The sequence below is a fragment of the Podarcis gaigeae genome (assembly GCF_964106915.1).
Source record: "Podarcis gaigeae genome assembly, chromosome: 5".
NCBI classification, from domain to species: Eukaryota; Metazoa; Chordata; class Lepidosauria; order Squamata; family Lacertidae; genus Podarcis; species Podarcis gaigeae.
The window spans coordinates 33,605,290-33,620,105 of NC_139681.1; the positions used below are offsets into that span (position 1 = coordinate 33,605,290).

At 42.2% G+C, this 14,816-nt stretch overlaps 1 protein-coding gene across 1 annotated transcript; it reads right to left on the bottom strand.

Moving 5' to 3' along the window:
- Nucleotides 1-3,729: 3,729 nt before the first annotated feature.
- Nucleotides 3,730-11,907, bottom strand: TFAM (transcription factor A, mitochondrial). The gene is made up of 7 exons (XM_083740794.1): nt 11,632-11,907; nt 9,168-9,301; nt 7,801-7,871; nt 7,484-7,633; nt 5,884-5,979; nt 5,221-5,277; nt 3,730-4,379 (listed from the first exon to the last, which is right to left on the bottom strand). Exons 1-7 carry the CDS (start codon nt 11,694-11,696, stop codon nt 4,125-4,127), a joined length of 828 nt encoding a protein of 275 aa, XP_083596920.1. The 5' UTR covers nt 11,697-11,907; the 3' UTR covers nt 3,730-4,124.
- Between the last annotated feature and the right edge of the window lie 2,909 nt (nt 11,908-14,816).

Consider the following 14,816-nt stretch of genomic DNA (forward strand, 5'->3'; position numbering starts at 1 on the left):
TTTAAGTTTGCTTGGGACCATAGCACTGTTAGCTAGCTTTTCACCACACACCACGCACAGTGGAATTGGTTGGCTTGCATCTCCGGTGAAAGTAAATCCAAATGAAATATAGCTTTCGCTATATAGCCTTGTGCCAGAGGATTTGCTTGAGCTAACCATCTTTGCTTTCTTTTCATGCCCACTCATACTTGGGCTCTCATCTGGCTCCAAATTTTGTTCAGAGTCCAGTTCTTTTCTTTTCAAAAACTTTTCCATCACTGCAGTATCCGGCCTCTCTGCAGTGCCGACTCCCGCTGAGTCCTGGTCTCTGTGCTTGGGAAGGAAGTCGGAAGATGATGTCCTACTGTGATAGGTCCAGGCTGGAGTCCGGACCTCAATGCAGCGGCTCCTTTCTGCAAAGGAAAAAAAATGGGTTTAGATGGGGGGGAGAGGCGGGGTAGTCGTTATACAGAACAGTTTTTACTGCCTGTATTACGGGCACGAATTATACATGGGAATGGCGGGAAGAGTGACGGCAGCACACGCAAAAGCGGAAGCCACGAGGTCCCCGAGGGCCTAGTGTGCCGCGGAACAGCGGTTGAAAAACACTGGATTAGAGAGGGCAAGAGCAAGGCAATTTCCATTGAGCTTCATGGCTAAGCAAGGAATTGAACTTCCAACATGGATGTCTTCCCCAGTTTACAGAAAACCTAAAAAGGTTGAAAAACACTAACAGCGGTTGAAAAACACTGTAATAAGGCCACTGTCTGTATACGATGTTAAGTTTGTGAGAAACAGTTTTTGCTATCAAGCCTGCTTGGACATACCTAAACCATCTTTCCCAAATAAATTTTATTTATACCCCGCCCTCCCCAGCCAAGACCGGGCTCAGGGCGGCTAACAACAAATAATAAAAAACAAGTCGATTGAAATATAACAAATAATAAAAAATAAGTCGATTGAAATAAAAACAATAATAAAAAACAAGTTGATTGAAATATAACTTAAAAACAAGATTAAAATACAACATTTAAACATCAAAATGCGGTTGAGTTGAAGAATTCTGCAAGCAGAATAAATTCCACAGCCCCGATGCATTGGCACCTCGTGCCGTTTGAGTGGCAGAATTTATTCAGCACGCAGAAAATGGCCTTTTGGGGGGGTGAATGTGGATGAAGCAGGAAGAGAACTTAAGAAAAAAAAGCTTGCTGATTTCTCTGCACTGTTGTTCCTCGATCCCAGAGGGCACCCACCCGGGGATCAGAAATCCGTAATGGGAATGGCACATGCCTTACACACGCGCATATATATGGGCCATGCAAAGCTTGAGTGTATCTGAAGTGTGCATGCACACGAAAGCTCATACCAAGAACTGACTTAGTTGGTCTTTAAGGTGCTACTGGAAGGATTTTTTTTTGTTTTTTTAAAAAAGGCATGCATGAAATCTAGCCCCAAACACACACATGCACACTTTCCCACATGCTTCTAAAATGCACATTAAATAAAACGAGAGAGAGAAGTGCACGCATTTACCTGCCAGCCTCGGAGCTGTGGAATGCAGCGAAATGAAGCAATCTGTGTCCTTCCAGGCGCCAGCTCAGACCTGCCGTGCTGTTTCGGTAGAGGCAGGACGGCCCCACTTCCTGCTGCCGCCCGACTCGCCCGCTCCGTCCAACGGCACAGCAAAAAGCAGGGAGGTAGGCTGCTAGGCGCGAAAATGTAGCGAGCGGTGATGGGAAGCGCGAAAACTTCGCGCATGCGCAGGCCCAGCAGCGAGCGGCAATGGGATGCAGCCGCTACACACAAAGGCTCGGAAGCACACAAAGGCTCAGTAGCGAGCGGCGAAGGGAGCTCGCTCGCCGCCCCGCGTGTGCTCGCCGCCGCCGCCCCGCCTCTCGCCGCCCGACTCGCCCGATCCGTCCCACGGCACAGCAGGGAACGTCTCGCGGCACACAAGTGTGCCGCGGAACAGGGGTTGGGAAACGCTGCTCTAAACCTAGGAAGCTTACAGTGGAGAACTCCATTTGAGACATGGCGTGTTCGCGTTACTCTCATGGATTTGTGCCTCTTCATTTTTCCTATCTCTACCTGTAGAGTCTACCGCTTTCAAAGGCAGCAGTGGCGCGCGGAGCTCGTGGGTTGCCCAGGCCATCCATTGCGCGGCGGCCAAATCCAACGGGTAAACCTATTGGCAGATGGCATTACAGTAGATCTCACTCGTTGCGATTGTGGTTAAAGCAACGAGTTGTCGTGGTTTTGCTTGGAAAGTACACTAAGCCCGCAACTTCCGCGGGGTTACGTTCCGGAGGCCAGGTCTAAAGCTAAAATCGGGTGTAGTCCAAACACACTGGGTTCAATGGCAGGTGGGACAGCCACTCTTTTTCTCTAGAAGCCAGCCCCCTTTTAATTTTTTTGTCAAGTGCATATAGCCGAACGCACACAAATTAAATGTGCGTAAATTGCAGGTATACTTTATCTCAATAACAGGGCGATATCCATCTGAATCATATTCTGAGTAGATACACTTTACTCAAACGGGCTGGATTTAAGTATATTTCAGTGGTTCTGTACAGGCTATGGACTCACTGGATGTCACCCATAAATATTTATTTTTCATTATATAAAGCAGGCTTTTTTCCTTCATGATTTAGTATGTAAATCTGCCTTGCCCTTTTTGAAATGCTCCTCCACTTGATGTTGAAGAGTGTAAATACTGATAAAGTATCTTGTTTGCGGAGGTGTTTAGTTCCCCCATATATTTTTTCCAAATTTTTTGCTTTTAAATATGTTGCTGACATTCTTCTAATTTTCTTGTTACCTGATTTTTATGATGTTTTTGGCACAGAACCTCTAATGAACAGATTCAAATAATAAGTACAATAAAGATTCCAACTAAACATTAGGAACAACTTTTGATAATGGAATATAGACTACTTCAGAAGGTGGTGGGCTCTCCTTAATTGTAGGTACTTAAACAGAGGTTGGATGACCATCTGTTAAACATTCTTTTGCTGAGATTCTTGCATTGCAGGGTGTTGGACAAGATGCCCCCTTTGGGTCCTTTTCCTGAACTCTACAATTCTCTGATTCTATGAATGAATCTCCATTGATCCAATGGTTCCTGGTGTCTCCAGCCAGTGTTGTAAAAAATCTCCTGTCTGAACTACAGGAGAATCACTGCCATCAGAGTAGACAATACCAGGATATATACAGCTTCCTTTCCCCCCTGATACTATAAGCACAGGGATGTCCACCCAGTAGAATGTGATCTACCGGTAGATCCCCAAGCTGATTCTGGTAGATCACAGGATCCATATCGTGTACAAAAAGCTATTGGGGGAAAGCTAATAAATCCTCCCCCCAAAAAGCTCAACAACTCTGGGCAATCCGCCCACCCCACGCATGCTCCTCCCTCCAATGACAATGGGTAGATCACTGCCAGTTTTTTTATACTGGGAGTAGATCGGTGTCTCTTGGGAGTTGGATATGCCTGCAACTGCAGCAAGTGTTTGGATCAATATGCCAGTTGGGTTTTTAAACTTGTTTATGTTTAAAATAAGGGTTTATTTGATACAATAAAATGAATTTTGAAAACAATCTTAGACAGAAATGACCTTGTTCTGATTTGAATAAAATGAGAGGGAAAAGTGTTTTATATCAAACTTGCTAGTTTTATTTTTTCTAAGCAATATAAATAAAAGTATGCATTGTCGGTACGTATAAAAATTGAAAAACACTATTGAAAATCTGTAAGTTCAGTAGTTCTTTAATTACAAGGCTGAAATCAGCAAATATACATGCTTTCTCCAGTGATTACATGCATTTACACACAAAATAAACTTGCAGCCTACATTAAATTTCTATTTCTAATTAGCAACTAGACATTATGAATTTATACAGATCACAGGATCTGCGAAAAGAAAATTTATAAGAGAATGCTTATTTACACATTTATGGAAAAAGCACCTCTTCTCTCGTGATTAATCACTGCTTAAATTCTCTCAATCTTGATTTACTCTACTTACTTGACAGTTTTCAAAATAAGTCTAACCTCTGATTTGGGAGTCTTTCCTTTAATGAATAGACTTCACTTCAGTCTCTTTCCACTTGCAATCAGAAATGATGAAATCCAAGTATTTTCCAACTTACTCCTCAGACTGCCTTGCCTTTACTTTCTTTTTCGCTGCAGCTGAGGCAACTTTGCTTCCCGAAGGCTTCTTTAATGTTGTAGCCCTCTTTTTTGAAGCAACCTTTTTTTCAGTTTTCTTTCTTTTTGATAGTTTCCTTCTGTTTTTAAAACGTATAAGATCTTCGCGTCCAATTTCTGCCATTTGCTCCTCCCATGATTTCATTTCATTTTCATAACGGATCTTATCATCCTCAGCAAGTTGCTGATATGTCTGGATATGCACAAAGAAATGGAATTCACATACTGAAAAGTTGTTTGTACTAAGGTAATATACTACAGAAGTGTCAGAAATTTACTTCCCACTACTAGAGACATCTCTGAAACATTCAAGGACTAATATTTCATGTGAAAAGTATTTACACATGTTTGTTTCATGCAGCAAAACACCACAAGCTGGTTATTATGACTCCTTGTTTTTGCTATGACGCATAATCTTCCTTATGACAAGCACATGCATTTTAAGACACAGTTTCACGTATGGCTTTAAATGCTGCCAGGATCAGTCCCTGAAAGCATGATTACTCATAACAGTTCCTTCAGGAACACAACCTGAGGCATTTAAACTTTTGGTGGCACAAAGTGCCAAATAGGTAACTGACATTCTGATTTGTATTTCAAATATTACAATTTGAATCAGAATTTGAAACAGTAATTCAGCCATATGTAAGTAAGTATTAAGATTTGGCTTAGATTTCTAAACATATCTACAGCTACACAAACATATTCATACACTGACTTGATTCAGACTTAACAAGTAACAATGGTGTCGTCCTTCAATGTACTGGCTTACATTATTGAGTCATTATTGAGCCAGAGGAGTTTAAAAACTTTGCTTTTAATTTTAAAATGAACTGTTATCTGGACGCAAGTGGTTGGTCTCCACGGCCAGTTCTTACTATAGGTGAATGGCAAGTATTGAATTATTTCACACCTGTACTGCACCTTGACTGTCACTACTAAAACACTTGGCTGCACATTTAAGCATGACAGATTCAAATTCCTAAATTTAAATGTCAATTTATTGGAATTCAAAGTCACTTTTATGACAATACCTTCTTTTGGGAACTGCTCATTTTTTGCCATTCTTCAAATAAATTTTTCATCTTTGCCTACAAGAGAAACAAAAACATACAATGATATTTGCTGAAGTTCTGTAGCAGAAATCTCCCTACACCCACCCACCTGCCATATATTTATAATGCAAGATATGCAAAATATGGGTGCTCCCTAAAGTCAGTCTTACTCAGAATAGACCACTCAAAATCTATTATTAAACAATTTAAGTCAATTGAGAAAGACTTAATCCCACCACCTTACAGCTGCACTTGTTTTATTTTTAAAATACCTGCAGGAGAGCTGGCCATGGATCTCCCATTGTCCCAACGAATTGGGCCCTTACTCACAGGCAACATTTAAAGTTTTCATATCCATTAGCTGCAACTATCAAGCTAGCTTGGAATTTCAGTATATGTAGCCTGATAATGCCAGATCTTTGACAAGCTGTTCAACAGCTATTGTGTGGAAATCTTGGTCAGGGACACTGCTATGAAAACCCGTGAGGCACTCATAATATCGTAAAACTCCAACTGGAGCTTCAACAGATTATGGTAATAATGGGAAATAGCCATTAAATCAGTTCTAATTTTCATTCTCAATACGAAAGACAGAATCTTCATCCTTGTAGCTGTTAAAATGAACAGCCTCCCTTGGTTTACCTGAATTGAGATTCCTTTAGCTTCTTGAAAGTGTTCAGACATAAAAATGTTGAAGGCACTCCGAGGTCTTTTAGGTTTTCCAAGCATTGTTAGTTGCTAAAATGACAAAAGGATATCAGTGAGCAGTTCTCTCAGGTGTTATTAAGTTCAGCCATAGAAAACACCCACACACCCCTTTATGTCTAGGATTTAGGGAATGGCAGACTTGGGCATTCAGCAGACCAAGACTTAGACTTGTACCCTATGAAGTGCTGCTCTGAAGGACCCTCTGACCTTTCAGGTGGAAGCTTTTTGAAGGAGGGGTATAAGAGGCCACCACAAGGAAGGGGAGGCTGAAAAGCCCCATGCATGTGAGAACACCAGACACTTCTGAATCCCAGCCGTACCAGACATACAATTTCCAAGACAGATAGAATTGAAATCAGAGTTCTTCAAGTCACATTAAAAAGAATATATTGTTAAAATCCAAAGATTCCTATTAAAACTGGCTTAAGTTAGAAAACCATTGCCATTTCTGTGTAAAGTGTTGCAGTACTTTATGTTGAGTCCTGTAAGACCACAGTAGGGAAAGGGAAAGGCCAGCCACGCGTTGCTGACATGATGACACCGACCGAGATCTGTCAGGGATGTTTTAGCTGAGATTCCTGAATTGCAGGGGGTTGGACTAGATGGCCCTTGGGTCCCTTTCCAGCTCTTATTCTATGATTGGAGCACACAGCACCAATTCTGTGCCAACAGCACTGGTGGCTGTGTGTTTCCATGCCCAATTCAAACAGGTAGTTTTAACCTTTAAAGCCCTAAATCAGGGGCCCCCAAAGCTTTTTGAGTCTCTTGAGCACATTTGAAATGCTGTAGGTACCACCTGCTCTGGTTGCTTTTCTACCCACTTCCCTGCTCCAGACAGAAAAAGCACAGGTGCAAAGGTGCTTTTTGTTTTCATTTTGCTTTTCCAGCGGTTTTGGGTAAAATTCAGACCCAGCAGAATCAAAATAGATGTTATAGAATCTGCATGATTTTACACAGATCCCCCCAAAGTCACAATCAAATCAAAGTTTAAATTGGTAGATGTACAGTAACAAAAAAAAATCTTTTCCCTTAGAATTGAAGCAAGTTCAAACACTTAGCTCTTATTCCAATGTTAGTTTTTATGCTTTAATACCATTTTATTATTTGTATTGTTTGAAACTCTGTTTCTGTACACCACTTGTGTACTTCCTGAATGTAGAGTGGTTTATAAATTCTGGAATAAAAAAATAGAATAATTTAAAGCTTTCCCCTTTCATAAGCAGCAATCATAAAATATTAGGCACCAGTTGTAAGTATACAAAGGGAAAAAAGTTGTGAGTAGCATCAGAAGACACACCACCTTCATGTGTAACTGGTGTGAGAGCATCATGTGTTTTGTACTGAAACCTTAGTATAAGGTGGCAAACGTTCTTCAGGTACTTGGACAATGAGATCCTCCTATTTCATGACCTAACCTGTTCCTGTGACTGATTTGTTTTAACTGTTTTCATTTCTGAATTTTAAAATGTAACCTGCCCTGGGACCTACTGGTGAAGGGTGGATAATAAAATTATAAAGATTATTTACTACTAACCCTCTTTTTTCTTGCTGCTCTTCTTTTTTCCACTCTCCTTCTCTTTTCCTCTTTCAAAGCTGCTTCCTGGGCAGGAGTTAGTTGTGCTTTGTATTTGATCATTTGCTCTTTGTAGATCTGTCTGTCAGTCTTGGCGGCTGCTTCATATGGCTAGAATATGAACAAACACAATTTTACTACAACTTGTGAAAAGCATATATATCTGTTTCAAATAATACAGAACCCTAGGCATTAAGGTTTCTTCAAACCAAGGAAGCAATTTTATTAGTAAAATAGAATAACATTCTGTTCACATGAACACCAAAATCCATGCTTACTTGTTTGTCAGATGCTGGCAGCTCCCTCCAAGCGTGTGCTATCTTTTTTGTGATGTCCACAACACTTACGTCTGCAGAGTAAAAAAAAAAGCTACAAGGATGAAGATCCTGTCAAACTTAGTGTCAAATTTCAAAAAGAAATTTAAGGAATCAACAAATTCAAATTAACATCATCATTGATATACAAGTTGGGTTTGACAGACATATATCCAAACTATTTGAAACAAAGCTACCATTTGGTGTGCATTGTACAAAACACCATTGTTACTCAGAAGTCAAAACACAGAATTTATAAAAATATTTATATAATGCCTTAGAGTTCTCAAAAGTGTGGTTTACAATTATGAACATACATTTTAATACAACAGAAACAGAGCAATAAAAATAGTGAAAACAATACTTTAGAAGACAGTCTCAAAAAAGATTAATCACTCAAATACTATCAAAATCTTGGCAAAATAACATCATCTTGGCCACCTACCAAAGCCAGGGGCTGATGAAATCTCCCCAGTAGTTACCTTAATAACTGGGCTGTGACCAAAAAAGCCTTACTTCAGCTGAAGCTGGGCAAAAGCACTCTTAGCCACAGCAAGGCTACCTGGATATCCAGCAGAAACCCTAAACTCCTAACCTGGTCCTTTGGAAGGAGTGGAATCACACCTAGAACAGGCCATACTTCCACTCTCAATGTGTCTAGATGCAACACGAAGTCTCATAATATCAGCAGCTAATCAACTCGTGCAAGTTCTCCATACTTCTGGATGCAAGTCTCTGGTTCCCTAAATATATATGTCCATTATATTGCTTATTCCCAGAACTGCTGCACAGTGACACCACTCTATTCCTTCAAACAATTCCTCAAAACCTGCCATTTCTGGGCTGTTTCACCCGAAACTGAAATGAAGCCTAAATAAGTGAGGCGTGTTATTTATTTGCTTGCATTCATTCTCTCCTCTTCTCTACTGATTTACAGGGTAAAGTAAAATTTCAGAATTGTTTTTGAGTATATTACTCAGCAAAGTGATATACATACTGATTTTGTGGTATACTTATGATTACCTAGCCAAATTTAGGAACATACCACATCCACTTGGCTCTTTCCTTCCAGCATTCTAAATACAGTAAAACCTATTGGTTTTTGCAGAATGTGGGCTCACAGAATATTTAAATACAACTGTACACTATACTTAATGTAATGAAAAAAGAGGCTTTGGGAATTAATTTGCTGCACACACAAAACCAACGATTCATGCACGTTAGGAGAACCCTGGCAAAAAAAATAAAAGGCCAGTCAGTCTTTTAACATATTTTACAAAACAACAAAAACTTATATTACAGTGAAGTCTCATTCTTAGTGAGTTCCTTACCTGGATTTTGTTTCTTATAAAAGGGTTGCTGTTCTTTATAAAAGCGAATGTATGCCGTCAGTGGCTGCTTTGGACGGTTATCTGAACTACTTTGTTTTGAAAACCATTTCTCTACTGAACAAGTCGCACTGCACCTTTAAAAAAGCAAAATTGATACCAATTAATAGAACAGAAGCTTCAGATAAAATCGGACATTACTCCAAGGAAAAAAGAATAGCCTGAAATCTAGTGGAAATGAATAATGCAGCTATATTCACAAATATAAAAAATAACAGCCGGATGTGGTATAGTGGTTAGAGTGTTGGACATGGGAGAGCAGGGTTCAAATCTCCACTTGGGTTGTTGTGATTAAATGAGGTTGAGGAGAACTATGCCACTTTGAATTCATTGGGAGAAAAAGATGGGATATAAATGCAATCAATCTATCTTCTACCCAATCCCACTTTTAGCAGACTTCCAAGGGCACATTTTGAACTTGAACCTTTCCTAGACTCACCTAAGCATTGTATGACCAAGCCCAAATGGGTCAAGTGGACACAGACAGAAAAACCTGACACAAAGTTACCTCTATGATTTTGGTTCGTACAGCAGACCAGCTAATGGTCTGCTGCTTTCACCTCTATCCTCTGTAACAAATTGTCATAGGATCAAGCTCAGTTTAGAGATCAGATGCAATCACACACACTTAATTACCCCTCTACAAGTATTATGCAACCGCTTTGAGGTGTATAAAGCAGTGTATAAATTTTATGAAATAAAATAATTTATTTTTGTTTGGATGCCATTAATTTCAGCAGACGAACAGCTTTGAAGGTGAACAAGAGAAATGTACAGTCTGGACCAGATAAAAAGGTACAGTGGTACCTCAGGTTACAGACGCTTCAGGTTACAGACTCTGTTAACCCAGAAATAGTACCTCGGGTTAAGAACTTTGCTTCAGGATGAGAACAGAAAGCGGGCTCCAGCGGCGTGGCAGCAGCGGGAGGCTCCATTAGCTAAAGTGGTTCTTCAGGTTAAGAACAGTTTCAGGTTAAGAACGGACCTCTGGAACGAATTAGGTTCTTAACTTGAGGTACCACTGTATTAACTAAATATAAAACCTTATTAGTATGCTCCCTTAATAAAAACCACAGCATTACTTTGTGTTGTTGAAGGCTTCTTTTTCTTAATAAAAGTTAGAACCAACTTACTCAGGTGAAGCATATTGGTGGAGAATTAAGCTAGAAGAAAATAGGTGAGAAATTCCAGCTGAAATGATGAGGAAAATATTGGTTTCACTTTGATTCCCCTCCATTCAAGAACCAAGTCTCAAACAAAAATCCTTTCTAATCAAAAGATATAACCACAAGGTGGGCAGTAGCTAATTCTGGCTCATATTCTGAGCAGGGAAGATGAAATACATTTCTGCTCCATAGCACTCAGAAATTCAAGTCAATTTTCAAATAGGTAAGAGTCACCAAGCCTCTTGAGACTCTGACACTTAAGGCTGAAAACAAATTTATGTGCTGGCTGTGTGGGTTCTTCCCAAGGAGGATGCAATTATACTGAAGGCATGGGATATAGATTATGTAAATACATAAATATAGGGATGGTGTGCCTGGGTATTAGCCAAGATTTATGTTGGGGGGCATGCATAATGTTGGGGGGGGAGCAGAACTGAGTTATCTGTGACACAATCGGTTAGCTATTTTCATTTACTTGATGGGGGGGGGCAACTGCCCCCCACTGGAAATGCCCACGATTGTGTGTATCAGGTCAGAGAATGATTTTTGAAGATCTCATTCATATGCACGTCAAGTACAAAGTTACTCTCTCCCTTGCCTGCCAACTTTCACCAGTGTTTCCAAGACAGGTACTAAGCCTGGTAAGAACACAACGGAGAGAAACAAAGGGTGGTTCAAACTTTTAAAAAATAATTATTTTATTGTACAAGAGCATGTAGACACCCCAAAAGAAAACCAGGTAGCAGAGTAATACAGAATTGCCGAATAAAACCACAACAGCAAACCAGGGTGCCCATGGTGATGATAACGCCAAGGATGCAGGTTCGATCCCCCCCATATGGGGCAGCAGCATTGCAGGGGGCTGGACTAGATGACCCTTTGGACCCCCTTCCATCTCTAGAGTTCTACCATTCATTGAATATCAGATTGTATTTTTAAGTATCCTAACTCCGCCTTGAAGAAAGCTGGAAAACAGCTTCCCCTCTTTCCTATTTGAACTCCTTCCCCTGGAAACATCCACAGGGAGACTTCAGTCTCCAGACACCCAGAGCTCGAACCTCGAGATCTGGCAACGGCATGAGGAGGAGCAGTAGCAGCGAAGGACACAGAGCAATTCTGTGCTCCCTTTACCTCACAGGTCAGCGGGCACCGGGTAGGACCGAAAGTGGCTTTTTCTTTCATCGAGAAAAGCGAGTGGGGAGATGCCAGGAGAGGATGCCGCCCCGCCGCGGGCATATTACCTGAGGAAATAACGCGGTCCAGAGACAGACGACGACCACACGCGGGACAGCAGCGCCGCCGCCATAGTAGCGCCGTCTCCGCTCGACTCCCTTCAGCCCTCGAGCCTCAGAACCATCCCGCGCCACTGGCGCGGGGCATTGTGGGCAGCCGAGGAAACGACCCGGCGCTCTGCTTATCTGCAATCCGCGCAGTCGCAGCCGGGAGGGGGGAGGGGCGGGGAAGAATGACAGGCACCTGCGAGTGCGTGCGCTCGCGAACCTCGAGCAGGAGGGGGTGCGACACAACTATACAAGAGCTCACTTCCGGTTCTCTATCGGCGCGCCGCCATATGCGGGGACGAGAGCATAGGGTATAAATATATAAAAATAGGGATGGTGTGCTTGGGCACAGCCAAGATTTATGTTAGTGTGGGGCAGGCATTATGTTGAGGTGGGGGAGCAGAACAGAGTTATCTGCGACGCAACTGGTTAGTTAGTCAGGGCTTGGAACCTTTGTTCCGCTCCGTTGGACAACCGCGGGTGTTTTAATTCTCTCGTTACGCCGCTTCTCTTGGGGAAGCGGCATACGCGGGCTCGGATGCTTTTCTGCGCGTGCGCGTCCATCCCGCCGGCGGGGAGGAATGTTTTGAGGAGCGGAGGGGAGGGCGGGAAATCCGGGTGGGAAGGTAGTTTTTGATTGGAGCGCGGTCGGTGGGCGGAGCCAGAGAGCCCTTCTCCGGCTGTGAGGAAAAGGCGGTTTTAGTTGCGCGCCTTTCCTAGTTGCGAAGGGGGGAGGGTTTGGTTGGTGGAATCGGATGAGAGGTTGGAGCGCCTCTCATCCCTCGCTGCTAATAGGAGGAAAAGGGGAGAAATAAAGGCAATATTGGATCAATATGGATCCAAAAAAGGAGGGAAATCCTGCTTATCTGCAGTAATGTAACGGTGATGCTCAAGGATGGTGTCTGCGCGCTGCAGGTTGCAGCTCTGGGCTGCTGCACGTTAAAGGGGCACGTTAATAGCTGCGTCAGGAGAAAACTAAGCACCCTCTCAGCTCGCTCTCTTCCGGAAAATATATATATTGCCCATTGCCATTTGTAAACCCGGACGCCCCCTTCTGTCGCAGCTTGGTGGGAGCTGCAGCCCAAGCTCCCCATCTCTGCTCTAAAGTAATTGACAGCAACCTCGTGCCTTTCCTGACCCCACTCCTCACCCAGCCTGGCTATTGTCTTAAGGTAGGAAACCCTGGGCAGCCAGTACAAAGCAAAGCTGGACAAATGGATGATGACCCAGGAAGTTTGCTTTTGCAAATTATTAATTATTATTATTAATTGACCCATCACCTCCTGGCAAATAGAAGGTGAAGAAATGGAGGCAGTGAGAGATTTTACTTTTGGGCTCCATGATTACTGCAGATGGTGACAGCTGTTGTGTATTGAGTCAAAGGATTTTATATCTGTATTATTATTGTCTGTATTGCATTAGGGTAAAGTAACTGCCTTTTGGTTCCAGAGGGTACAGCTACTATTGGTTCATTTAAGCTGCTGTATTTGGATCCTCTGTCTTATTGGTTTCCTCCAAAAGGCAGGACTGTGATTGCCTGATATTGTTCCCTCCAAAATGTATCCTTTCTAGCTTGTTCCCTGTCCCTATAAATGTAGCTCTCCCCTCCTCAAGTCTTAGTCTTGTTGCTTTAATAAAGAAGTGTTACTAGAGAACTGTCTCCAGCATATTATATCAAGAGAGCTGAAATCACAAACCCCACGTCACAACAACAGCAGCCACGAAATTAAAAGACGCCTGCATCTTGGGAGGAAAGCAATGACAAACCTAGACATCATCTTAAAAAGCAGAGATATCATCCTGCCGACAAAGGTCCGTATAGTTAAAGCTATGGTTTTCCCAGTAGTGATGTATGGAAGTGAGAGCTGGACCATAAAGAAGGCTGATCGCTGAAGAATTGATGCTTTTGAATTATGGTGCTGAAGGAGACTCTTGAGAGTCCCATGGACTGCAAGAAGAACAAATCTATCCATTATGGTGCCCTGAGTGCTCACTGGAAGGACCGTGAAGTTGAGGCTCCAATACTTTGGCCACCTCATGAGAAGAGAAGACTCCCTGGAAAAGACCCTGATGTTGGGAAAGATGGAGGGCACAAGTAGAAGGGGACAACAGAGGACGAGATGATTGGACAGTGTTCTCGAAGCTACCAGCATGAGTTTGACCAAACTGCAGGAGGCAGTGGAAGACAGGAGTGCCTGGCGTGTTCTGGTCCATGGGGTCACGAAGAGTCGGACACAACTAAACGACTAAACAACATTATTAATTGAATTTATATTCCAGCCTATACCCAGAGGTCTCAGGCAGTTTTTAGAAAAGATCAGGGTGGTTCAAAGCTATTCTAAGCATAAGAATGTAAGAAGAGCCTGCTGGATCAGGCCAATGGCCTATTTAGTCCAGCAAGCTGTTCTTACAGTGACCAGCCAGATGTCTGGGAAACTAGCAAGCAGAACATGAGCACAAGGGCCCACTCTCCCCCTCCAGTGGTTTCCAGTGACTGGTATTGATTGAATTGGCCTAACCAGCTTCTAAAGCCCTGCAAGTTGGTGGCCATCACTGCCTCCTCCTGAGGGAGCAAGTTCCATTGTTTGACTATGCTGTGTGTGAATAAGTACTTTTTTAAAAAAAGTCTGTCCTAAATCTTCCAGCATTTCCCTTCCTTGGAAGTCCATGAGTTCAAGTGTTCTGAGGGAGAAAAAGAATCCTCCATGCCGTGCATAATTTTATAAGCTTCTATCATGTCGCCACTCACTTTCCTTTTCTCTACACTAAAATGTCCCAAATGTTTCAACCGTTCTTTGCAGTGGAATTGCTCTATCCCTTGATCACTTTGGTTGCCCTTTTCTAATTTTTTCCAACTCTACAATATCCCTTTTGAGCTGGGCACAGTACTCCAAATATGGCTGCACCATAGATTTGCATAACAGCATAATTAATGCTGGCTACACATGCACTTTCACATTAAACTAGTAGTGTTCTTATATAGTAGGAAAGGCTTTAATCCCAATTCCACAAGCATGTAACAGGAAGTCTTCATTACTTTAAGATAATTGCATCCAATATATTAAGCTGTTTCCGCCTTAGGTGACACGCACCTGGGTTCATAGCTGTCAACTTTTTCCTTTTTTTGCGAGGAATCCTATTCAGAA

What these genes read in the sequence shown, in the direction of transcription:
- TFAM (XM_083740794.1), bottom strand. Translation starts at nt 11,696, where the DNA reads ATGGCGGCGGCGCTGCTGTCCCGCGTGTGGTCGTCGTCTGTCTCTGGA. An exon ending in GGACCGCGTTATTTCCTCAG is followed by an intron (nt 9,302 to 11,631) that starts GTAATATGCCCG and finishes GCTTTTTTAAAG; the next exon opens with GTGCAGTGCGACTTGTTCAG. An exon ending in TGAGCAGTTCCCAAAAGAAG is followed by an intron (nt 4,380 to 5,220) that starts GTATTGTCATAA and finishes GTGCATATCCAG; the next exon opens with ACATATCAGCAACTTGCTGA.